The sequence below is a fragment of the Sus scrofa genome, chromosome 2, assembly GCF_054392235.1.
Source record: "Sus scrofa isolate SSC_HxYL_T2T_F1_AM1 chromosome 2, Sscrofa_HxYL_maternal_Yorkshire_Landrace_v2.0, whole genome shotgun sequence".
NCBI lineage: Eukaryota > Metazoa > Chordata > Mammalia > Artiodactyla > Suidae > Sus > Sus scrofa.
The window spans coordinates 94,307,912-94,334,923 of NC_139384.1; the positions used below are offsets into that span (position 1 = coordinate 94,307,912).

Genomic DNA, 27,012 nt, shown 5'->3' on the forward strand with positions numbered 1-27,012 from the left:
TGTGAGGTCGGTCGTTCTAGAAGCGACCCTTTCCTGTCGCGGCCGGCGTGGAGTCGGCTGGTGAATCTCTGAGATCCGAAAATTAAGAGTTTCTTCTCGTCCCCGCTGCTCCGCCGGGTGGCTCGGCGGCCGTCACCATGGTGAGGAGGTCGCCTCCGGCACTCGCACTCTTGTCCTAGAGCCTCAGAGGTGGCGGGGCCCAGGGGCTCGGGCTGGCGGTGAGGGGTGGTAGGCGGAAGTGAGGTGCTGCTGAAGGAATGAGGGTGGACTTTGAGGTGCGCTCTGTGCAGCGAAAACTTCACTTTTGGGACAGAGTAGAATTTTTACCAGAGAACGAGCTGTGGAGCCTGACAGGTTTCACTGTGTTAAATTCCTGGCTTCGCCCAAAGTTGTGTGGCCATCAGTGCCAGAGACTTGTGATTCCTCTATAGGAATCACTTTAATCGGGCTTTAATCGCGCATCACTCTTCAGCTCTAGCAGCTAATGAATTGCAGAGCCAGGTTTACAGGCCGCAACAGACTGCCAGAGACTTTGTTTCTGCTCTGTGTTTAATGTTTTTCTCTACAAAATGGCATTCCACATACCTTTTTCACGGTTGCTGCGAAGTTTATGTGACAGAAGTAAAAATGTACAAATAGCGATGATATTGAAAACACCACACCTGATAACGTAGTACTTTGTTGATTGTTACTTACTCTCCGTGCTGGAGTCGGGTATACACCTTTTATTTTTTAGTCTTAAAATACAAATGGACTCTGGTGGTGTGTTTAAAATAAAACAAAATTGGCATGTGAAATTAAAAATGCACTTAAAAAGCAAAAAGGGATCCCATACATTGCTAATGAAACGTAGCAATAATACAGCCACCTTGAAAACAGTTCAGCATAGGTCTGCAGAAAGACTTATGTGCAAATATTTATTCACTATAAACTGAGAACAGCCAAAGTATCCATCGGTTGACAAATGAATAAACAAATGGTGGTATATCCTCCAATGATTGCTTGTCAGTAACAGGGGTTGAAATAGGATACGTGCAACAACCTGAGGGAATCTGACAAGCCTTGGGGTAAGTGAAAGAAACTAGATGCAAAAGTCTGTACTGTAGATTCCATTTACATTTCATTCTGGAAAAAGGAAAACTAGAACAATAGGTATCAGGTTGGAGGTGGGAAAAGAGGACTGATTTCAAAGTGACAAGGGAAATTTTAGGAGTGTTGGAAATATTTTTAATCTTGATTGTGGTAATACAGAGCTGTACAGCTTGTCAAAACTTATATAACTCTATACCTACACCTCAGAAGGGCACATTTCATTGTATGTATGTAAATTATGCTTCAGTAAACCTGAATAACATTTTAGATTTTCAAATAAAGTATACAAATAATGATGGTATTGAAAAGCCAGGTTACTGATGTTCAGAAAAGAGAGATTCTGGCATCAGATCGTCCCATTTGTGGTCCATTGGATTTCAGACAGTTCCCTTCACAGTAACTTCCACTGAGATTATTACAGATGTTAATCCTGATGTGTCATGTTATCCAGGATCAAAATTTATGTAACCTACATCATGCGAATTGGATTAATAGATTAATTTAATCAAGTGAACAGTGGATGCCATAGGACTTTCTATACTTCTTATGCTGTTCAAGAGAAAATATTTTAGAATAATTGTCATTAATTTTTTTAAAAAGTAACACTTCTTTCATCATTATAGCCACAAAATGAATATATTGAGTTACACCGTAAGCGCTATGGATATCGTTTGGATTACCATGAGAAAAAGAGGAAGAAGGAAGGTCGAGAGGCCCATGAACGTTCAAAGAAGGCAAAAAAGATGATTGGTCTGAAAGCTAAGCTCTACCATAAACAGCGCCATGCTGAGAAAATACAAATGAAAAAGACGTAAGTGATCATTTATTTGTTGTACCAAGTTAATGTCTCTTGAGTAATAGTTATTAAAACTGATAATCTTGAATCTTTTTCTTTCTTGGTAGTATTAAGATGCATGAAAAGAGAAACACCAAACAGAAGAATGATGAAAAGACTCCACAAGGCGCAGTACCTGCATATCTACTGGACAGAGAGGGACAGTCTCGGGCTAAAGTACTTTCTAATATGATTAAACAAAAACGAAAAGAGAAAGCGGTAAGCCATAAAAATTGAAGTCTTTGTTTTTGTTGTTCTTGTTCAGGAGAATCATTTAAATTCAAATTTGAGGTTCTTGGTTTGTTTCTTCAGTTAAATGGAAAATTGAAGTCCAACTCTTTGTATTATTTAGATGTTGAAGCCTTTGTAAATTTTATTTTTAATAAAATGTTTACATAATTTAAAGAAGTGCTTTCTCATCACCAGAACATTCAGTGGCACTTAAAGAAATTTTTTTTTTTTCTTTTTTGGCCACTCCAGGACGTATGGAATTCCCAGGCCAGGGATCAGATCCAAGCTGCAGTTGTGGCCTAAACTGCAAGTGCAGCAAAGCCTGAACCTTAACCCACTATGCTGGGCTGGGAATTGAACCTGCATCCTGGTGCTCCAGAGACGCTAGCCCATCCCATTGTGCCACAGCAGGAACTCCAAAAAAAATTTTTTTTTTTTTAGAATTCCATGCATCTTTAGTTTTAAAAAAATATTTAGGGAGTTCCCACTGTGGCATAGTGGGTTAAGGATATAGTGTTGTCTTTGCGGTGGCTCAGGTTGCTACTGAGGCATGGGTTTGATCACTGGCCTGTGCAGTAGAGTAAGGATACACTGTTGCCTCATATGTGGCATAGGTCACAGCTGCATCACAAATTCAGTCCCTGGCCTGGGAACTTTTATATGCAGTGGGCGCAGCCAAGAAAAAAGAAAAAAAAAATTTAAAACAGCTTTTTATATTGATAACTTTTTCGGCCCTTCATTGCCATAACTGGTAGGATAGTGGAAAGCATCGTAAGTGCTTTGACTTAGATAAAACTTGAGCAATTTTTATTTGTTTTGGCTGTAGCATGCAGTAGCTTGATGCAGGATCTCAAGTTCCCAGACCAGAAATTAAACCCAAGCTACAGTGGTGAAAGCATGGAATCCTAACCACTAGATCACCAGGGAACTCTCAAAATTCAGATTAAAGAAAAAGAAAATACTTCTGGGTTGCACTTGGTGTGAAATTAAGTTAAATTCTGCTAAAAGCAGAGAAAAAGACATAGACACTCTTTTTAAACACCTATGGATGACAGAAATCTAGGTAGCCGCAGAATATGCTGTATCATATTCATGAGTTTAAAAAACTTAGTCTGCAAATTTGGTTTTAAATATCTTATTGCTTGTTTTTTGGTATGTAATTATCAAAATTAGAATGGTAGAATTTCAGCATCAAAAGAAACTTTAGAGGTTATCTACTTAACGCCTTCATTTTACAGATGGAAAGGCTGAAGTCCAGGAGGTTGGAAATCACTTTCACAGGCACCTATCTGAGTTGCTTCTAGAAACTCTACCTTAATATTAGCTCCAGTGATTTTTCCACTGCCTTGCACTGCTTACATTTTCCATGGAATTTGCATTCTAGGCAGGTACAAAATAGCAGGTGACAATTTTATATTACTAGTAACATAATATAAAAATCCATTCATGGCAGAAATACAAAGATATGTTAAAGAAATGGAGACACTCTTCCAGTTTTACACTATTAACTATTTAGTAGCAAGCATGTATACTGCTTAGAGAAATTACTGCCTTATTACAGGTGGTATTTGTTGTCCACAACAAGGCATTAAGATTTTAGCTTAAGCAAATCACTTAATGTACTCATCATATGTAAACTTAACTAGTTCGAACTAATTTGGGGCTTGTGAAGAGACAGTGCACACCTCTAGAAAACAATTGAGCCAAAATCTTTTTGGTTAAGAAAAATAGGGAATCTGCTACTTTGTACAACTAAAAAATATTGGACTTTGTATACTCATTATCTATCTTTTACTAACAATATAAATTTTAACTGTGGTCTATTTTAGGGAAAATGGGAAGTCCCTCTGCCCAAAGTTCGAGCCCAGGGAGAAACAGAAGTATTAAAAGTTATTCGAACGGGAAAGAGAAAGAAGAAAGCCTGGAAAAGGATGGTCACTAAAGTCTGCTTTGTTGGAGACGGCTTTACTCGAAAACCCCCTAAATATGAAAGATTCATTAGGCCAATGGTAAGTCCCTGCTAGAGTGCAGTGGCTAAAATATCAGGTCCTGGGTTAAAGTGGATCAAGTACTTGACATTTTCCTGAAATTCCTAAAACTGAAAGATGTTTTTAGGCTATTCTTGCTTTTTAATTGTGGTTACTAAAGAAAGAATCTTAATGCTTTTGAAAATACTTAGTACGCAATCACTGAAAAAAGAGAATATAACAGTAAAATGGGACTTTAATTTCTGTTGACAGCAGTGATGGTCAAAAACCAATCTCCTTACCTCCCCAAATATAAGTGAAGATAGATTTTTGCAGAATCCCTTTAAACAGACTGAATTAATCTCTCAACTGGATATCAGCCTGCTTAGGAAAACAAAGAATCAGAGGGGAAAGTTGGCAGTTACTCTCTCAAACTGAATAATTTTCAGTGGATTAAAATGTTGTCAAACAGCTTGCTTCTATAAACAAAGTTCTGTTGGAACACAGCCATGCCCATTCATTTACACACTGTCTATGGCTGTTTTCCAGAGTTTGAGTATTTGTAAGACCATGTGGCCTCCAAAGCCTAAAATAAAATGTTCATTTACAGAAAATGTTCACCCATCTCTGGATTCCATCGTGGACTCCCCTTGTTTTGATTTCATATTCATAATCTTCTGAATATGTTTTTCTTAATCTTCCCAAGCTCCACAAGGAGAGAGTATGCTAGTTAAGCTCTTCTAGGCTTTCTGTAGCTTGGCAGATATGCTTCTAATCGAGAACTATAAGGCATTCTGAATAGTATATAAACTTAATTAATGACTCTGTTACTAAGAATTTGAGTTACTGCTATTTGCCCCCTACCCCCATACAGGCAAAAATCAAATTTAAGAGACTGCAAAGTGTTGTGGCCTCTAAAGTGCTACGCCCCAAAAGACTGTATCTAGGTGACTGGGTGAAGCTGAGAGGTCTGTAACAGAGACGTCTCTGGGCTCTCCAGTTTTAGACCAGTATTAACCATCAATCAACACAAAGGAAGTTGTCTTTTTCATCATGGAAGGTGACTGAAATATATAAAGACTTGAAATCAGGATAAATTTGATTCCATCCTCAAGCCTCTTAACCTGGGAACAAGTCCTCTAACCTGCTGATCCTTGTTTTGGCATTAAAAAAAAAAAAAATAGGGGGAGTTGTTAAGGGTATGTTTATTTTTTTTTTTCAAATTTGAATATTTATCTTCCCAAGACTCTTTATTTTTTGTTTGTTTGTTTTCTTTTTAGGGCCACACCTGTGGCATATGGAAGTTCCCAGGCTCTGGGTCAGATAGGAGCTACAGCTGCTAGCTTACACCACAGCAACACCAGATCCAAGCTACATCTTTGACCTACACCGCAGCTTGGGGCAATGCTAGGTCTTTAACCCACAAGCAAGGCCAGTGAGAGAACCCAGTCAGGTTCCTAACCAGCTGAGCCACCACAGGAACTCCCAGGTTATCACATTTAATTCGCAGTTGGTGAGCTCTTGCATAGTGCTTGGCATGCAGCAAGTCCTCAGTAAGTACGCATATGCGGACAGAGGAGAACCTGAGTATGACACTAGGTAGCTAGGTTCTGGTTTTCAGGAGTCCATGTTTGGGGTTTTTCCCCCACATACTTTCCTATAACTGTCCGATTTTTAGTCTGTAGAACTAATTCTAAGTATTTCCTTTGATCCCTTAAGGTTCATCTAGGTATTATTCAATCCTGTTTTAGGGGATAAGGTAGGGAGATGATTGGGAAAGATCAGCAGAAAGAATCATTATTCATCACTGTTAACATTTTCAACTCAACATGTTCTTGTATTTGCCTTATCAGGGCTTACGTTTCAAGAAGGCCCATGTAACACACCCTGAACTGAAAGCCACCTTTTGCCTGCCAATACTTGGGGTAAAGAAGAATCCCTCTTCCCCACTGTATACAACTCTGGGGGTTATCACCAAAGGTACTGTCATTGAGGTGAACGTGAGTGAGTTGGGCCTTGTGACACAAGGAGGCAAGGTCATATGGGGTAAGTAAAATTTTGAACATGGGGCTGCTGGTGTTACAGTCCTGAGGTAGAAATTTTCAAGCTGACATAAAGTACATGGCAAATTTTAATGTAATTAAACTTGATGTGAATCAAATTTAAATCTTTAGAAGAATATTTTTTGTAGAAAGTAGTTGTGAATACAGTTTTTCTTAGTTTACTGGTTTAAGTTACATAAGGTATACTGCATTGCTAGATATTTTTTATGCTGTTTATTTAAAAAGCAATTATGAGGAAAGCAGATGGGAAGTTAAACAACTGTAACTGAAAAATATTGGAAGAAAATACAAATTAACCATGAATGAGGGAAGGCATACATCCAACATAGCCACACTCATTTCAGTAATAATTAAAACGTAAAATGTGAGTCATGTAGCAATCTTAATTCTTTTCATTAGTTTTTTGCTTTTAGTACTCATATTTCTAAACTTTGATGTTCTTTGTAAGAATACCCACTATAGCCACTTGACTGAATCTTCCTGAGTCATTAGTACATACTCATGTTCGCTGACCTCAATTTTAAAATAGGTTGTTGGAGTGATTTGAAACTTATTTAATACTTAGATGCTTTTTCTAGTAAGCATTTTGTAGAAATGTAGCTGTGCTCAGGTCAGTTTGCAAAAGCTTGTTAATAGAAAATAGTAACAGAATGGAGCTGACCACCATTTGTAAAAACAGTATTTATATAAAAATTGTATTTGGAACTCAAGTTTGGTCTTGAGTGATTTCATTTTATAAAATCTTATGTATACTACTATTGTTCATTTAAAAAAGTGGTAATTATAAATACCTTGGGCAAAGGTTAAATGTATTTTTTAAAGTTCATTTTTATTAGTTAACATCCCTCTTCTTTGTCTTGTTTTCCTTAGGAAAATATGCCCAGGTTACCAACAATCCTGAAAATGATGGATGCATAAATGCAGTCTTACTGGTTTGACAGCAATTGAATATAGACAACTGCTTGTAATTAATGAAGACTACACACCATCAGCAAACTATTAGTCTCATGTTTCTGAATCCTACCAGTCAGCCTTTCAAGTCTGCTGTCATCAAGAAAACTATTTATTGTTTACAAAAAAAAATTAAAACAGCCTCGTTTTACAAATTGGTCTTTTGTGTCTATTTAGTGTCTAAGATGTTTATGAAACTGAATGATTAAAAAAATCAGCTACAGAACTACCCTACTTCTTCAGTATCTGCATTCATCAGTGGTACTGAGTAGTACAGAGCTGTAATTAAAAATATCTTTTATCATAAAGGTTCGTGCACACTGAAATGTGAGGGATAGGCCAATAAACCCATATCGAAGACCTTACCTGAGGTCTCTTCCACCTCACAGATTATTAATCCTAAATTAATACAGCATTAACACAAAGTTATAATGAAAATACAGAGTATATGAACAAAGGCACATTACACTATAAAGTTCAGAACTTAGACAACTTTTTACTGCTTAACTAATCCTTAACTTCTTACAGTAAGGAAATTAGTATTTTAAACATTTTCCCCTTCTCATTCATCATATATAATATTCTATACTTGAAACTGTATTTTCTACTCAAGACATGAAAGCAATATTTACAATTTTAGCATTTTCTATATTCTAAACTTGGGTTTTTTGTTTCAACTTGTTTTTGCTTTTTAGGGGCACGCTTGCCACATACGCAAGTTCCCAGGCTAGGGGGTAGAATCGTAGCTACAGCTGCTGGCCACAGCCAACACCAGATCTGAGCCTCGTTTGCAATGTTCACCACAGTTCACGGCAAGGCTGGATCCTTAACCCCTGAGTGAGACCAGGGATCGAACCCCACATCCTCATAGATACTAGCTGGATTTGTAACCCACTGAGCCATAACAGGACTCCCAAGTATATATTTTTAAATGGTAAAAATGTGTTTAAATGATTCTAGGTAAAATAGTTTTAAAAAGACTGCACTTACACCATTAAAGAGAAATGTATTTATAGTTACTTAAATAATATTTTAAAAGCCATGTTTTAGAGTTGTCAAAAGCAAATCTGTGATCTGAGTTATGTTTGTGACTTTGAGCTTTAAGATGTCCATATTACATTGATTTATAATCACATTAATTGCTTTAAATTCTGTTTATTTGTTAAATTCTGTCTTGAAAGTACAACCAATGTGATTAATTGTGCCTTTAACAAAATCAGTGTCTAAACAAATTCAACATCTCAACATATCTTCACCAATGAAATTAAGGAAAAGGGAAGGAATTTCAAAACACCAGGAAACAATCACAAAATATAGATTTAATCACTACTGTTAAACGTAAAAACTACCAAGAAAACAAACGTCTTAGGTTAAGTCTTGCCATTCTGAATAATGTAAGATCTTTTCTAAATTCTATAAACATAGTAGAAGTTTTAGAATACAGAGACACTTAGGAAAAGCAAGGCTAGTTCCTTGGGAATAACTATCCTTTACGATACAATTATTTCAGGATAACAGAAACTGAGCCTTCCTTACAATTAGATTTTAACAAATGATTTTGCCACTAATAAAAATGGGTAATGTGTGAATGACAAGTATTTGGAGGGTGAAAGAAAAAAAAATCAACTAAAGGTAATAAGCACTGGATACAGAACTGAGGTTAGCTTATTTTTCAGAACCAGAAATAAGCAAGTTAACTATCTTGTACAAATAAAGCTTGATACTCGTCGTATAAACAGAAGCACAAACATTTGTGTAACTAATCACACCCATAAAAGACTGGATAACACTTTAAACACCATATTGCTACTAGTGGACATACAAGGCAGAAATTTCTAAAATACTGTTATACAGATGAGTAATGTCAGTATAAATTCTTTATTTACATTAAGATCTGTTTCAGTTTGCTGGTGTGACCAAACCTTAGAAGGTAATCCCTAAGGGTAAAGCAGAATGTAAGAGCAGATGTGTAGGTACCAGGTAAAGGCTCAATTGATGCAATCATAAACCTTCAAGGTATTTTTCTAAAGTCACTGAAACCATTTTAGGTGATGTTCTGGTGGTCAGCTAAAAGTGAATTTTAAATCACTAGTAATTTTTATCCTTGCCAGAATTCTCTGCACTGAATGGAAACACCATGAATATAGACACATTTTAAGTAGTAGAAGATTGACATTCTGTCATGCTATTTGATTTTATAAAAAATCATAATAGACCCTCTCACTGTTAAAAGTTGTAGAGGAACTTTATAATAAATTCTTAAATATATTTCTGTGATATCTAGCAATTGAATAATTTAAACTTGAAAGTAGAACTAAAATTCTGCTAGTATCTGTCTGCTTTATATTACACAAGGAAATATATATGTATTTACACAAACCGAAGTGAACGCCCTTCTCCACGAATAAGACTTCTAAACAAAAAAACAGTTCACAAAGGACTCTAGAATGTGACTGGACACTCAACTAGACTACCTGGTTGAAATCAAATTTCAGTCCTCTGCAATTCTCAAGAGTTTTTCTAATAACTTTGCAAAAAGTAGAAGTAATCAGATTTTTATTTAGATTCCTTATTGAGGATAAATTTTGTTACAAATTCTGTACTCATTATTAGAACCCATTGTTACTGAACAATAGGTTGTTCCATGGGACCTAACTTTTTTGTCTACTATCTATAAACGCTAAAACATTTTGCCCGAGAAAATATATGACAAAAATTTTCTTGTGTGCTGAACCCAAAGTTTTAAAATTGCTTAAAATGCACTTACTGTTTACCAAACAAGTTTACCAAGTATAAATTGATACTGTTAGTCATCAGTGCTCACGTATGAAGTCAACATTTCTTTTTTGTAAACTCAGAGGCTATATTCACACATCAAGAGTTGTCAGTGAGCTCAGTCTTAAACTAAAAAAAAAAGTATTTTAAAGAGAACAAGGAAGAATCCAAGTAAAAAATTTACTATCTAAACGTTAGGGGTTTAAATCTATTTTAAGAAATTAAAAATGGAAAGGTTAAGAATTTACTACATCTTTATTTCCCTAATTGTGGTATGAACAAAAATTGCTCACAAAATGTATAAAACAGCATAAACATTTCATAGATACACTAGTATTAGTCACACTTATTCTTTCACTTGATTAGCATCTGTTAAGAAAACAAATGGCCCAAGTGCTTAATTTTCACACAGAATGAAATAATCTGGCTTACCTCTGACCAATAACAAAGAAAATGTAGGGGATACAAATATTCAACATTTTATGTGAATAAGGAGGGTTTGCTATTTTGCCTGCTGAAGATTTTACCTCAACTTTAAATCTCTAATATGCCAACATCTCAAAATAAAACTTAATGACATCACAACTGCAGACTGAATAAACCTTTAACATCAATCTTTAGCACCTCAAACAATGAAAAGTCCTAACACCTTTCTTTTCATGTAAGGACCAAGTAGTTTAAAAAATAATGGTCTCAAAGTTCAAACTTAAATGAAAATCTGAGTACACATAATACTTCCAAAGAGGAGGGCTGTTTCAAGATTCGCTTCGGATTCTAAAAATAACCATTTTATTCACTTTTAAATAAACTGCTATACAAAAATAAAAAAATTGAGTTTTTTTGTTTGTTTGTTTTTAGTTTTCCCAGGCAAAGCCTTTTGCTGTAGCAACACAATGTACTCACCTAGGATAGCTTGGAACCTGTCCTCACAAAACAGGTCAAGCCCAAAGGGAGAAACAAGACTCCAACCTGACTTAAGTTCTTACAATCATAGGTTAAGACCTGCTCCTCGGGCAGGTTTTCCTGCCATCCAGGTCTAAGATTGGGGGCGCAGTTTCAAACCTACCAAAAGAAATGGAAGCCAAGGGCATAAGCTGACAGGCAGGCTGATCTTTTCACAGGAATCACTACTCCACGTGTTAAGCGAAGTGGAAGAAAGCGGAGGGGAATATAAAGAAGATTCTAGAATAAAGGCAGTGGCAGGATTAAGGAGAAGCCTTAGGAAGGGTTCTCACCTGTGGAAAGTACTACGCATGTTAGCTGGAAGAGGACGAAAAGACAGTTCCCAGCTTCAAATGAAATATTAAATACTAGTGCCTACATGCCAGAGTTAAATCTCTAGTGGTGCCATTAACATCAGATGTTGTAAAGAGTGAGCTGGAAACAGCTTTTGTTTGGATCTTTCCACAGCCATTGAAGTCAAAGGAAGAAACTGCACCTCAGCTAAGAATTAAGAGGCCAAAATACCACCTTCATGAACCTCTGACCATAGATTTCCGAATTTGTGCTCTCATTTAGCTGAGGTTATATTTATCCTAATTTACTGACCTTTCTGCTTAAGCATGCCTACAATTTAAAAAACAGTGATTAGTTTTGATATTTAAGATAAAACTTCTAGAACCTTCACCAAGTTTACTATTAAAACCCTTAGTATAAAAGATTTCAGTGATCCTTACAATTGATGGAAACCCTATGACTCTCATAGTATTTTCATTTATATTTTCTGAAATATTAAGGGTCAGATATCCCCAACTGCTAAAGAAAATATAGTATGATCTGGTTTCCCAAAATTGAAACATGGTTAATAAAAATTAAAAAAATTGTACTTACACAAAATAGCCTGAAAAATTAAAAAGAACGGTGACTCCTAGGTCCTACTGGGGAGGGTGGGGTGGGAAACGGCATCACAAATAAGTTCAAATTGAAAATTTGGAATTTTTGTCCTATGCCCCATGCTATTTATTAATTGCCATATTTTAAAAACAACAGTTAGGTTACAAAGAGGAGGATTTATCATCTGCCTTTCTTCTTCATTCAAGTCAGCTTGGCTTTCTTCTTGGCAGGTCCTTTGTGCCCTTTGGCCTTTCTTCTTAAATTCCGCCTGTCGACCACAGGCACTTCCACTTCGATCTCCTCGGAGCTGCTATCCACAGTCTTCTCTGCTGATTGTGTAAACTGATCCAGCTGCTCAGAAGATGCTTCAGACTGCTCCTCCGACTGGTTCTTCTGTCCCGCGTTCTGCGAAAACGGCACATCTTCGAGTTCGACTTCTATCAGAGAACTCTGAGGAAGAGCCGTGGATGTTTCCTGGGACTCAGCGACCCCCTCCTCACCCTGATCTTCCAATGAGGAAGTCGTGTTGGGCGACACATTTTCAGAGATGGACTCTTCAGAGAATTCAGCTATCACAGAGTTTGGAAAACCACTGTCGGACCGTTCTTCGTTTGGGATGGTAGTAACATTGTCTGAACTCCCAAAATGGGCTTTCTTCCGTGAGACTAGAGGCAGCTTCTCCTCACTGTGCCCCTTGTCATCAGATGGGCCTTCATCTAGCAACATTTCTGAGTCAGTTATATGTGAGGTCTAAAAACAAAAAGCCCGATGAACAACTTTTGCAATCTAGTTCTTACGTAAATTATTCTCAGCCGCTAATATGCAATGACCCTGAATGCATTTTAAAGAATTCAGTACTCATTACTTTTGTTAATCATGTGTGTTCATATTCTGAACGCAGCTCAACTTTTGCAAAAGAGTCTTAGATTGTAATATGGATACGTTAAGTTCTTAATTTAAAGGTACAATAAAAGTAATGATATTACCTCAAAGAGTACTTAAGGCATGTTAAGATACTTCAAGACCATAAATCAATTCAGATTTTACTTTGTTGGTGTTAATGGTGCCACAACCAAGAATCCTGGGACTTTACCTTGTGCCATCCCACTGAGGCTGACTATTACGTGTCAGGTGAGGGCAGTGCAAACTTTAGTCATATAATTATGTGAGACACTAATAAAATAATGCTATACAATAGTTTGTTAGCCTTAAATGAAAATATTCAAAAATAAAAATGAAATTTCTTTTTTGAAGTGGTACATATATATAACAGAATATTACTCGGCCATAAAAAAGAATGAAATGATGCCATTTTTCAACAACATGGATGGACCCAGAGATTATCATACTAAATGGGGGAAAAAAAAAAGCTTAATTTATAAGTGAGTCAGACAAAGACCAACTGATTTCATTTACATGTGGACTCTAAAAAATAAAACAGGGAGTTCCCATTGTGGCTCAGTGGGTTAAGGACCTAACATTGTCTCTGTGAGGTTGTGGGTTTGATCCCTGGCCTCACTCAGTGAGTTATGGAGCCAGTGTTGCCATGGCTGTGACACAGGCCTGCAGCTGTAGCTCTGATTTGACTTCCTGGTCCAGGAACTTCCATATACTGCAGGTGTGGCCATAAAAAGAAAAAAAATTAAAATTAAAAAAATTGTTTTTAAATTAAAAACAAAACAGAACAACAACAACAACAAAAAAAAAAAAAAAAATGAAAAAGAGACTCAAAGAGAACGAATGGGTGGTTGCCAGAGGGGAGGGAGATAGTGAGGGGACTGAAGCAGGTAAAGGAGATTGAGAGGTACAAACTTTCAGCTATAAAATAGGCAAGCCATGGAGATATAATATACAGCACAGGAATATGGTCAACAATATTGTAACTCTGTACAGGGATAGATGGTTACTGGACTTACCGTGATCATTTCATGTGTGCAAATCCAAATCACTATGTAATACATGTGAAACTAATGTAACATTATACATCAACTATATTTCACTAAAAATAAACAATTAAATTTCTTTTAAAACACTCTATCTACTTTTCCCCGCTAATATGATCTGTTCTCAATTAAAACAAATGAAAATGACTGTATTGGTTGTAGACTATGTAAACAATAAGTATTCAAATACTTGATGAATAATGCTTTATCCATTTTTCTAAGCATTTCCTAAATCTATAAAGTAGATTTGTCACCAAACTCATTTTGTCACCAAAAGCCAGATATGAATGAAGTTACAAAGATTTGAATTATTACTGACTACATCTTCTTAAAATACCAATATAGTTTAATTTTGCAGAAAGTCTGTACATGTTCAAGTAGAGGAAAATATATATCGTACATGGCCCTGGCCAAGTCCCCAACATTGGACCACTTTAACTATAAAAAATTAGGTTATTTCCCCATTACCTTATCCTGGGCAACAGCCTCAGGGGGTTTTGAAGATTCTACCACCAGTGGAACAAGATTTGTAGAGTCTTCACTGGAATTAAAAGACTGCAATTTTAATTCTTCATCTAAAACTTCACTAGTGGAGTCCTCCTCTTCTGTTATAAGTGAAGTCTTAAGAGTGTCATCCATTATCTCACCATTCATAGGCTCTAATTCAGATTCCTACACCATCGAGGGCAAAAAAATCAGGACACAATTACAGATTAACTCACTTGTCAGGCAAGATGGGTCCATTCTCAGTACCTCCCTGTCATGCACCAGGACTCTACATTCTACCACATTATTGAGCACAGGGTAAGGAAGAGTAAAGTCGATAAGAGAAAAGAATCCCTCAGGGTCCAACTGCCCCTGTTCTCGTGGAGAGAGGACAAGACCAGGATGCTCTGTGGACTCAGTGTGGGTCTGAGATTCGGGGAAGGGAACCTAACTCTTTCTTGCTTTTCCTAATTACAGGGTAATCACAGGAAGCACCCTTTCAATAAAAAGGCACCAGGTAAAGTCTAGATTTGGTGCCAGATTTACCAGGTAAAGCCTAGATTTGGTGGCAGCTCTTTAGAGAACACATTGGCTGTTCAGCACTTGGAACCTGTGGGGACTGTGGGAAGGAAGTTACAATTCACCCCACCTGGGGGAGAAGGCGCTACTGGCCTTGGGAGATGCTGAGTGTGGGCACAGCTTCTTGCTAGGAGAAAAGTGCCCCAGTCTCAGTTAACTTATTGTCCAGTCAACACAGGCTCATTTTTCAACATAAATCAGATTAAAATATGGGAAAGCAACTTGATAACACAAACTCTCCAATTTCTGAAACTCTTCCTTCAATGTTTCCTCAATTTACAAGACTTCCACCTAGTGTCTAATACTTCTAAATAATCCTAGAGATATTCTAATAACTAGAGGTCATTTTATTTTATTACCATTTTAAAAATTGGAACACAAATGCACTCAAATTTTAATAAACAGATCTGGCTGGATTACATAGGACCCCTGAAATCATATAAGGAACATTTTCCTGAGAGATATCGAAGTCAGTACCTTAGAAATAATTAGAAAAGTTAATCTGGCCACACAGTATAAAGAATAAATAGCACACAGAAGGAAGTTATAATAAAACTCACAAAAGGATCTGCTTAGGGTAGAAGAAATGTTAAAAAGAAGCAAAAGAAACTACATCACAAAAGTTTTTCTTAAAAACCAGAGCAGAATTTTGGTGACTACAAGTGAAAAGCAACAGAGGAAAAAAACTCAGTGCTTCAAGTTTTGAGTACAGAAAGACAAATAAGAAACAGGAAAAAGGGCTTCACTGAGAAGTGACAGCAAAGAACACACATGTTGAATTTAAGGTGATAAAGACACCTGTCTAAACTGAAATATTCAGAAGGCAGTAACAGTAGGGGACTACAGCCTGGATCGATATTCAAAATCTACAGTTATTGGTCATCCCCACAAAGATGAAAATTGAGCTATCAGACTGGATGCAATTTCAAAAGAGAGAGCATCACCAAGAAGCAGAAAGTCAACAACTTAAGTTTTCCAGAATGTCCACAAATACAGGGGGAAACATTCAAAAAAACAAATAAATAAAACCAGAACAAAACTTCAGACAGGAAACCAAGAAACCAAAGAATCCTGAGGAAGACACAGTTGTCAGTCTAGGTAAGAAAAGCCAATGGTACTGAATGAAAGTGTCAGTGGTGACCTCCAAGAGTAGGTGCTCAGTGTATTGTTGAACAAAAGAAATGGGTCTTTAATAAAAGAGAAAAAAACAGCATAAATATACATTCCCATAAACATCTAGAAGCATATAATCCCCTTTGTAAAATATATGTTTATTTCTCAATTTTCTACAAGAAAAAAAATTTCCATTTAAAAATAGAGGAAAGAGGACCTAAATTAGAGCAAGTTAAGGAAACAAAATGGATAATGCAGTTTTGTTTGCTTAGCTCCTAGCAGGACCTGACAAACAGGTAAAAGGTTTTTAAAGAACTTAAGCGCATTTGAAAAAAGAAATAAGGAATGGGTTTACAGGAAGGACTGAAGATATTAAGAGAAAGAAGTGCAGGAAACAGAGAAAAATAAGAAAGAAAGGGAAAAATAATTAAGACGCTACAGAAATCAAGCCAAATGAAGAGTTTCAGTCACAAAGGATTTTCCTATTTTCTAGTGTTTAAAAAAAATGAACTTATTTTTCCAGGAATTTATAAATCAACTGTAGTTAAATAAATACATGTATTTCTGGACAACTAATTATATTCTTCTCTCCAAAATAGGGGTTCAATTGAGGGCTTCTTGGACCTTACTTAAGGCATTCTAACTGGTTTTATAAGGTAAACCTCTTATAGTCACATCATTTGTGTCACTTCTTAAGTATTTTTTTCGTTTTTTTTCATTTTTATTTTTTGGCCACCCCAACGGCATGCAAAAGTTCCCAGGCCAGGAACCCAATCTACGCCACAACAACCTGAGCCACAGCAGGGACAACGCCGGATCCTCAACCTGCTGACCCACAAGGGAACTTCAAATTAATTTCTATTTTATTTTAGTTTTTTGTTTTGCTTGTTTATTTTTAGGGCCGCACCTGTGGCACACGGAAGTTCCCAGGCTCAAGTCAAAACTGAGCTGCAGCTGCCGGCCTATGCCACAACCATGGCCACACAAGATCTGAGCCGCATCTGCAACCTACACTGCAGCTCATGGCAATGCCTAATCCTTAACCCACTGATTGAGGCCCAGGGAGCAAACCCACATCCTGGTGGATATGTCGGGTTCTCAATCCACTGAGCCACAATGGGAACTCTTTGTATTTAAACACATTGAGAGACATTACTTTCTAAACATCCTCTTTTTTATCTTTGCAGTAAGATAAAAAACTTTATAGACTCAGTTTGAAATAAAAAATATATGTAACTTTAACCTCCACTACCTGACCTTGCTTAAAACAAACATGTATGCTTTTCAATATTAACTACAATTTCTACTAAGAGTCTAAAACAATATATCATTACACTTTTCTAATAATACATGATGGAGAAAGTTAAAATTCACTCCGTTCATTGTATTTAAAGGTGACTCTCATACCTTTTCACCATCTTGCTTTTCCAGCTGTGGCTGGGCTTCTGGTGCTGGCCGAACATCTTTATCACTACTTTCATCCTCAAAGTCAATCACACTCTGTTCAGGTTCTTCCAAGAATTCTTCTGAGCTCTCTGATGTGTGTGCCGTAGACTCCAATCTAGAAAACCAAAGAAAACCATTCCTGTTTTATTAAAGAGGAATATAAAATATGAGGAATCTGTTAATAAAGTTCACATAATCAACTAAGTGTTTTCAGTAACAACTTCAAATTTTACAAGTCCAACAACCCATCTCTTCATCTTCTTACAGGTATATTCTCATTCCCACCATGTTCTCCACTTCAATCTCCATCTTTTCAATTTTGTAAGCTAGATCTTTCTCTTACACTACCCATACTGATTGGATCTTACTGTCTTAAAATAAACGTATTTTTCAGCTTACCTACTACAGTCTAGTTCACAGCTTTTATCCCAGCAGTGGAATAATTCTGGGCATCTCTCATTTTATTGCCGTTTGCAGATATTGTGTTTTTACTAACTGAAGGTTTGTAGCAAGCCCACACTAAAGCAAGTCTATTGGAGTTATTTTGCTTTTTTTTTATTTTTCTTTTTGTCTTTTTAGGGCCACACCCACAGCACACAGAGGTTCCCAAGCTAAGGGTCCAATCGGAGCTATAGCTGCTAACTACACCACAGCCACAGGAACACCAGATCAGAGCCAAGCCTGTGACCTACACCACAGCTCAGGGCAACACCAGATCCTTAACCCACTGAGCAAGGCCAGGGATCAAACCTGCATCATCATGGATGCTAATCAGATTCACTTCTGCTGAGCCACTACAGAACTCCTGGCGTTACTCTTCTAACAGCATTTGTTCACTTCACGTCTGTGTCACATTTTGGTAATCCCTGCAACACTTTAAACTTTTTTTGTTATTACTACATTTGTTATGGTGATCTGTGATTAGTGATCACTGATGTTACAATTTTCATTGTTTTCAGGCACCACAGGCTACACTCATATAAGATGGCAAACTTAACTGACAAAGGTTGTATGTGTTCTGACGACTGCAACTGACAGGCCGTTCCCCATCTTTCTCCCTCTCCTTGGGCCTCCCTATTCCCTGGGACACACCAGTGTTGAAATTAGGTCAATTAATAACCCTGTAAAGGCTCTAAGTGTTCAAATGAAAGGAAGAGTCACATGTTTCTCACTTTAAATCAAAAGCTAGGAATGATTAAAGTTTGTGAGAAAAGCAAGTTGAAAGCTGACACAGACACAAAGCTAGGTCTCGTGTGTCAAACAGTTAGCCAAGCTGTGAATGCAAAACAAAAATTCTTAAAAAAAAAAAAAAAATTAGCAGTGCTACTCTAGTGAACACATAAATTATAAGAAAGCAAAACAGCCTTATTGCTAATATGAAGAAAAAGTAGTGGTCTGAATGGAAGATCAAACCAGCCACATTTCCTTAAGCCTAAACCTAACCCAGAACAAAGCCCTAACTCTCTTCATTTCTATGAATGTTAAGAGAGGCGAGGAAGCTACAGAAGAAAAGTGTGAAGCTAGAAGAGATTGGTTCATGAAGTTTAAGGAAAGAAGCTGTCTCCATACCCGTACCACACCAGTGCTGATGGAGGAGCTGTAGCAAGTTATCCAGAAGATCTACTAAGACAATAAATGAAGGTGGCTACACTAAACAACAGATTTTCAATGCAGACAAAACAGCCTTCTATTGGAAGAAGATGCCATCTAAGACTTTCAGAGCTAGAGAGAAGTCAAGGCTTGGCATCAATGCCTCAAAGGGCATGCTAGGTGCTATGCATCTGGCGACTTGAAGCCCATGCTCATTTATCATGCTGAAAATCCTAGGGCCCTTAAGAATTAAGCTAAATCTACTTTGACTATCCTCCAAAAATGGAACAACAAAGCCTGAATGACAGCACACCTGCTTACAACATGGTTTACTTAATATTTTAAGTCCACTGTTAAGACTTACTGCTCAGGAAGAAAAAAAAAAAAGTCCTTTTAAAACATGACTGCTTATTGACAATGTATCTGGTCACCCAAGAGCTCTGATAGAGATATACGATGAAATCCATGTTGTTTTCATGCCTGCTAACAAGCATCCATTCTGTAGCCCATGGATCAAGCAGTCATTTCAACTTTCATGTCTTCTTATTTAAGAAATAAAGTTCGTAAGGTCCCTATCAAATTACCTGGGACATTTTTTACAGAACTAGAACAAACAATCCAAAAATTTATATGGAACCACAAAAGACCCAGAACTGCCAAAGCAATTCTGAGGAACACAAACCAAGCAGGAAGCATAACTCTCCCAGACCTCAGGCAATATTACAAAGCCACAGTCATCAAGACAGTGTGGTACTGGTACCAAAACAGGCATACAGACCAATGGAACAGAATAGAGAACCCAGAAATAAACCCAGACAGCTATGGTCAATTCATCTTTGACAAAGGAAGCAAGAACATAAAATGGGAAAAAGAAAGTCTATTCAGCAAGTGTTTCTGCGAAAACTGGACAGCTGCATAGAAATCAATGAGACTGGAACACACTCTCACACCATGCACAAAAATAAACTCCAACTGGCTTAAGGACTTAAATGTAAGACAAGACACCACAAAACTCCTGGAAGAGAACATAGGATAAACATTCTCTGATATCAACCTTACAAATATTTTCTCAGGTCAGTCTCCCAAAGCAACAGAAATAAAAGCAAAAAGAAACCAATGGGACCTAATCAAACTGACAAGCTTTTGCACAGCAAAGGAAACCATTAAAAAAAAAAAAAAAAAAAAAAAGGCAACTTACAGAATGGGAGAAAATAGTTTCGAACGATGCATCTGCAAAGGGCTTAATCTCCAAAATATATCAATAATTTATACAACTCAACAGCAAAAAAGCCAACAACCCAATGGAAAAATGGGCAAAAGACCTGAATAGACATTATTCCAAAGAAGATATAGAGATGGCAAACGAGAACATGAAGAAATGCTCAACATCACTTATTATTAGAGAAATGCAAATCAAAACTACTATGAGGTACCACCTCACACCAGTCAGAATGGCCAGCATTAATAAGTTCACAAATAACAAATGTGGAGAGGGTGTGAGGAAAAGGGAACCCTCCTGCACTGCTGGTGGGAATGTAAATTTGTACAACCACTATGGAAAACGGTATGGAGGTATTTTAGCAAACCATACACAGAACTACCATACGACCCAGCAATCCCACTCTTGGGCATATATCCAGACAAAACATTCCTTGAAAAAGATACATGCACCTGCATGTTCAATGCAGCACTACTCACAATAGCCAAGACATGGAAACAACCCAAATGTCCACTAACAGATAAGTGGCTTAAAAAGATGTGGTACATATACACAATGGAATACTACTCAGCTATAAAAAAGATCAAAAGAATGCCATTTGCAGCAACATGGATGGAACTAGAGACTCATACTAAGTGAAATAAGTCAGAAAGAGAAAGACAAATACCAAATGACTTTACTTATATCTGGAATCTAATATAGGGCACAAATGAACCTTTCCACAGAAAAGAAAATCATGGACTTAGAGAAGAGACTTGTGGTTGCCAAGGGGAAGGGGTAGAGAGTGGAATGGACTGGGAATTTGAGCTTAATAGATCAAACTACTGCCTTTGGAACGGATTAGCAATGAGATCCTGCTGTGTAGCACTGGGAACTATGTCTAGTCACTTATGACGGAGCATGATAATGTGAGAAAAAAGAATGTATACATGTATGTATAACTGGGTCACCTTGCTATACAGTAGAAAATTGACAGAACACCAACTGTAATGGAAAAAATAAAAACCATAAATGAAAAAAAAAGTTCATAAGGTATAGCTGCCATAGGGATGATTCCTCAGCTGGATCTGGGCAAAGTCAACTGAAAATCTTCTGGAAAGGATTCACCATTCTAGATGCCACTAGATTCATGACTCATGAGAAGAGGTCAAAATAACAACTTTAATAAACAGGAGTGTGGAAGAATTTGATTCTGACCCTCATGGATGACTTGAAGGACTCAAAACTTCAGTGGAGGAAGTTACTGCTGATGTGGTGGGAACAGCAGGATACTGGAATTAGAAGTGGAGCCTGAAGATGTGACAGAATTGCTGCAATCTCATGATAAAATTTTAATGGCTGAGGAGTTGCTTACTATGGTGAGTAAAGCGATTTCTTGAGATGGAATCTCATCCTGCTCAACACACCATGAAGACTATTAAAATGACAAAGAATTTAGAATATTATGTAACTTTAGTTGGTAAAACAGCAGCAGAGTTTGAAAGGAATGGCCCCGATTTTGAAAGAATGCCTACTGTGGGTAAAATGCTATCAAACAGCACCATAGCCTACAGATAAATTAGTACAAGGAAGTCAGAATTTGTCAATCTGTGTGACAAATTCGTGGCTATCTTATTTAGGAAATGGTCACAGCCACCCCAACCTTCAGCAACCACCACACTGGTCAATCAGCAGTCGTCAACACTGAGGCAAGACTCTCCACCAGCGAAAAGATGACAACTCACTGAAGGCACAGATGACGGTTAACACTTTTTTTTTTTAATCCATTAAGTTTTGGATTTGTTTTTTTTTTTCTTTCTTTTTTCTTTTTTTTTTCTTTTTAGAGCCGCACCCGAGGCATGTGGAGGTTCCCAGGCTAGGGGTCTAATCGGAGGTACAGCTTCCAGCCTACGCCACAGCCACAGCAACACAGAATTCGAGCCACATCTGTGACCTACACCACACCTCATGGAAACACTGGATACTTGACCCACTGAGTGAGGCCAGGCTTGAACCCACAACATTACGGTTCCTAGTCAGACTCGTTTCCACTGCACCACAACAGGAACTCCATAAAGTATTTTTAAATTAAGGTATACACTTTTTTCCTTGGACATAATACTACTGCACACTTAATAGACTACAGAATAATACAAACATAACTTTTATGTGCACTGGAAAACCAAAATATTCATGTAACACACTTTATTGGGATGTTTGCTTTATTGTGGTGGTCTGGGAGTGAACCCACAACATCTGAGGTACGCCTGTATTAATAAAGCCCCTTTCAATTTCAAAAAAATTATCTGTCTGGACAATAAGTGATATGGATCAGTTCAACCTCTGAAATCTTTTCAAACATTCATTCCCTCTCTCACCTTCTTACTTTAGGCCCAATTCTATCTGGACACTTTAACTTTTTCCAAACTCATCTTCAGACTCGAAGTACATACTTATTTTTTTTTTTTATCTTTTTGTCTTTTTAGGGCTGTACCCACAGCATATGGAGGTTCCCAGGCAAGGGGTCGAATCAGAGCTGCTGGCCTATGCCACAGCCACAGCAATGTGGGATTCGAGCCACATCTGTGACCTACACCACAGCTCACGGCAACGCTGGATCCTTAACCCACTGAAAGAGGCCAAGGATCGAACCTGCGTCCTCATGGATACTAGTCAGATTAATTTCCGCTGAGCCATGATGGGAACTCCATACTTATATTCTTTAGTGAGATTTTCAGAGCTGAGTTTCTAATACCTGTGCCAATCCAGCTCAGAAAATTCTGATGGTTCTCTACAGATTGGAGGATAAAGTGTACCTCCTTTCCAAAGCCTAACATGATCAGACCCTTACTTTTTTCTCCCCTACTAGATGCTGTTTGCCTTATGTATCAGTAATCCTTAGTAACACTCCTCCTAGCTTTCTGCCTTTGCCCCTATTATTCCTGTAGTTTAGAACTACTGCATAGTTCAAGACAGCAGCCACAAGACATGTGTCATTATTTAATGGAATTAAAACAAAGTGAAATTAAAAACTGAGTTCCAGAGTCCCCCTCGTGGCTCAGCAGTTAACGAATCTGACGAGGAACCATGAGGTTGTGGGTTTGATCCCTGGCCTCACTCAGTGGGTTATGGATCTGGTGTTGCCATGAGCTGTGGTGTAGGTCGCAGATGCGGCTCGAATCCTGAATTGCTATGGCTCTGGTGTAGGCCGGTGGATACAATACACCAGATATAAATAATCTAAATAAAAATATATATGGAAACAAACATAAAAGACTCAGAATAGCCAAAGCAAACCTGAGGGGAAAAAAATGAGGCAGGGGGCATAACTTTCCCAGGCTTCAGACAGTACTACAAAGCTAGACTAATCAAAACAACATGGTATTGGTACAAAAACAAACAGGCAGATGAACGGAACTAAATAGAGAGCCCAGAAATAAACCCAGATGCCTACACTCAATAAATCTTCAACAAAAGAGGCACGAATATAAAATGGGAAAAAACGAGTTACCGTTGTGGCACAGAAGAAACAAATCTGACTAGTATCATGAGGATGTGGGTTCGATCCCTGGCCTTGCTCAGTGGGTCAGGGATGTGGTGATGCCGTGAGCTGTGGTGAAGGTTGAAGACACAATTCAGATCCTGAATTGCCTTGGCTGTGGTGTTGACTGGCAGCTGTAGCTCTGATTCAACCCTTAGCCTGGAAATTTCCATATGCCGTGGTTATAGCCCTTTAAAAAAGCAAGCAAAAATAAAATAAAAAATAAAAATAAATGAAATGGGAAAAAGACTTAAGCAAGTGGCACTGGAAAAATTGAACAGCTGCATGTAAATCAATGAAAGTAGAACACACACTCACACAATGCACAAAAATAAATTCAAAATGGCTTAAAGATATAAACATAAGACATGACACCATAAAACACCTAACAGAGGAGTTCCTGTTGTGGCTCACAGGAAAACAAATCTGACCAGCATCCATGAGGATACAGGTTCGATCCCTGGCATTGCTCAGTGGGTTAAGGATCCATCATTTCCATGAGCTGTGGTGTAGGTCACAGACATGGCTCAGATCTGGCATTGCTGTGGCTGTGGTATAGGCCGTCAGCTACAGCTCCAATTCAACTCCTAGCTGGGCAATCTCCATATGACAGAGGTGCAGCCTTAAGAAGACAAAAAAATAGTAATAACAATAAAAAAACACTTAGCAGAGAATATAGACTAAATATTCTCTGACATCAATAGCACAAAAGTTTCTACATATCAGTCTCCCACACAAGAGAAATGAAAACAAAAATAAACCAGTGGTACCTAATCAAACTTAAAAGCTTTGCACAGCAAAGAAAAGCATAAAAAAAAATAAATAAAAAGACAACCTAAGGAATGGGAGAAAAGAGTTTCAAAAGATGCAACTGACAAAGTTTAATCTCCAAAAGACACCAACAACTCATAAAACTTAACAACCACAGGAGTTCCCATCATGGCGCAGTGGTTAGCGAATCCAATTAGGAACCACGGGGTTGCGGGTTCGGTCCCTGCCCTTGCTCAGTGGGGTTAAGGATCCGGCATTGCCGTGAGCTGTGGTGTAGGATGCACACGCGGCTCGGATCCCGTGTTGCTGTGGCTCTGGCGTAGGCCGGTGGCTATAGCTCCAATGTGACCCCTAGCCTGGGAACCTCCATATGCCGTGGGAGCGGCCCAAAGAAATAGCAAAAAGACCAAAAAAAAAAAAAAAAAAAAAAAAAAAACAAAAACAAAAACAAAAACAAAAAAAAACCTTAACAACACAACAGCAAAAACTCTAAAAATGGGCAGAAGATCTAAATAGACATTTCTCCTAAGAAGACATACAGATAGAGAGTAGGCACATGAAAAAAATGCTCAATTATTAAGAGATATGAAAATAAAAACTACAATGAAATAGCATCTCACACCAGTCAGAATGGCCATCATCAGTAAGTCTACAAATAACAAATGCTGGAGAGGGTGTAGAGAAAAGGGAACCCTCCTACAGTGTTAGTGGGAACATAAGTTGGTACAACCACCACAAAAACTAAATATAAAACTACCAGACGATCTAGCAATCCCACTCCTGGGCATCTATCCAGACAACACTTTCATTGAAAAAGATACACGCACCCCTATATTCATAGCAGCACTATTCACGATAGTCAAGACATGGAAGCAACCTAAATGTTCATCAACAGATAAATGGATTAAGAAGATGGGGTACAAATACACAGTGGAGTACTACTCAGCCATAAAGAATGAAACAATGTCATTTGCAGCAATATGGGTGCAAGTAGAGGTTATCATACTAAGTGAAGTAAGCCAGAAAGAGAAGGACAAATACCATATGATTATCACATATATGTGGAATCTAAGGTACAAATGAAACCACCCACAGAACAGAAACATACTCACAGACATAGAGAACAGACTTGTGGTTGCCAAGGGGGAGATGGGAAGGGGAGGGATGGACTGGGAGTTTGGGATTAATAGATGCAAACTATTACATTTAGAAGGGATAAGCAATGAGATCCTGCTGTATAGCACAGGGAACAATACCCAATCTCCTGGTACAGACTATGATGGCAAATAGTATTTTTTAAAAAAAAAACAGTGTATACATTAAAAAGTACAAAGACAAAAAAAAAATTTTCAAAGTTGACAATAATGACTCATTTGGGATAATATAATCATTAGAATATTGGATTTTCATAGAAGAAACTAAATCATCTTTTATTTTTCTTTTAGGGCCACACCCGCACATATGGAGGTTTCCAGACTAGGGGTCGAATCGGAGTTGCAGCTGCCAGTCTTGCCAGCCTACACCACAGCCACAGCCACAAAGGATCAGAGCTGCATCTTCAACCTACACCACAGTTCATGGCAAGGCCAGACTCTCCACCTACTGAGTGATGCCAGGGATCGAACCAGCAACTTCATGGTTACTAGTCAGATTCATTTCTGCTGTGCCACAACGGAAACTCTTAAATCATCTTTATTCCATTATCTCACAAGCAACTTCCCCTATAACACTGTCAAAGTGACAGTTAGCAAGGGTAATCAATAATCTTGTAGAACTCAAATACCAGTATCTATACCAAGGTCATGTGCTATACAAACAATATAATAACCTTCACCTTAATGTATAACTGAGTGACTTTGTTGTACAGCAGAAATTGGCACATTGAAATTAACTATACTTTAATAAAATTTTTAAAATAAATTTCACCTTAAAAATAATATGAAAATAAGAGTAAACAAAATAATGAGAGCAAAATAAACAATACTTGTTTACTGAAGCTGTAGGTGAAGTCTGGGGAGTCTTTTCATCTTCCCCTTGAGAACCGCTAAATTCAGAATCCTGAAATCGCTTTCCAATCTTTGGCCGTTTTAAATGGCTACTTCGAGTACGAGTGGAAACAGGTGTTTTACCATGACCTGAGGCAAAAAAAAACCAGCAAAATTACAAATAGTTGATTATGTATAAACAGGATTACCCACTGAAATACAAAGAAATGGAAGAACTAAGCAAGTTTACCTATATCCCCATCATTACACATTTCTTCCCTCACACATCAAGCTAAGAAATCATGTGTCTTTTTCTAAATTATAAATATCCTGATGTATAGCACTGGGAACTACATCTAGCCACTTAGGATGGAGCATGATAATGCGAGAAAAAGAAGGTACATATGTATGTTTCTACTTGCTGTACAGCAGAAAACTGACAGAACACTGTAAACCAGCTATGATGGAAAACATAAAAATCATTAAAAAGCAAAAAAAGGAGTTCCTGTCGTGGCTCAGTGGTTAACAAATCTGACTAGGAACCATGAGGTTGAAGGTTCAATCCCTGGGCTACTCAGTGGGTTAAGGATCCGGCGTTGCCGTGAGCAGTGGT

At 37.7% G+C, this 27,012-nt stretch overlaps 2 protein-coding genes across 18 annotated transcripts in view; one reads left to right on the plus strand and one right to left on the minus strand.

Annotated features, from left to right (window-relative positions):
• The first annotated feature begins 27 nt into the window (after positions 1-27).
• Positions 28-7,294, plus strand: NSA2 (NSA2 ribosome biogenesis factor). The gene is made up of 6 exons (XM_003123703.5): positions 28-140; positions 1,716-1,903; positions 1,996-2,146; positions 3,988-4,167; positions 5,979-6,171; positions 7,059-7,294. Exons 1-6 carry the CDS (start codon positions 138-140, stop codon positions 7,124-7,126), a joined length of 783 nt encoding a protein of 260 aa, XP_003123751.1. The 5' UTR covers positions 28-137; the 3' UTR covers positions 7,127-7,294.
• A 984-nt stretch (positions 7,295-8,278) lies between these two features.
• Positions 8,279-27,012, minus strand: part of FAM169A (family with sequence similarity 169 member A) — a 74,850-nt gene continuing 56,116 nt past the window's right edge. For all 17 annotated transcript variants that reach the window (XM_085013835.1, XM_085013833.1, XM_005661485.4 and 14 more), the window contains 4 exons: positions 26,399-26,549; positions 17,276-17,429; positions 14,159-14,362; positions 8,279-12,497 (listed from right to left, as the gene is read on the minus strand). In XM_085013835.1, the coding sequence (XP_084869961.1) occupies positions 11,949-12,497; positions 14,159-14,362; positions 17,276-17,429; positions 26,399-26,549 (1,058 nt within the window). In that variant the 3' untranslated portion in view covers positions 8,279-11,948. The remainder of the gene's footprint in view (positions 12,498-14,158; positions 14,363-17,275; positions 17,430-26,398; positions 26,550-27,012) is intronic.

Bases quoted from the DNA above. Each gene is read 5' to 3' on its own strand.
- NSA2 (XM_003123703.5), top strand. The intron at 1,904-1,995 runs GTAAGTGATCAT...CTTTCTTGGTAG, and splicing joins AAAATACAAATGAAAAAGAC to TATTAAGATGCATGAAAAGA. The intron at 2,147-3,987 runs GTAAGCCATAAA...GGTCTATTTTAG, and splicing joins AAAAACGAAAAGAGAAAGCG to GGAAAATGGGAAGTCCCTCT.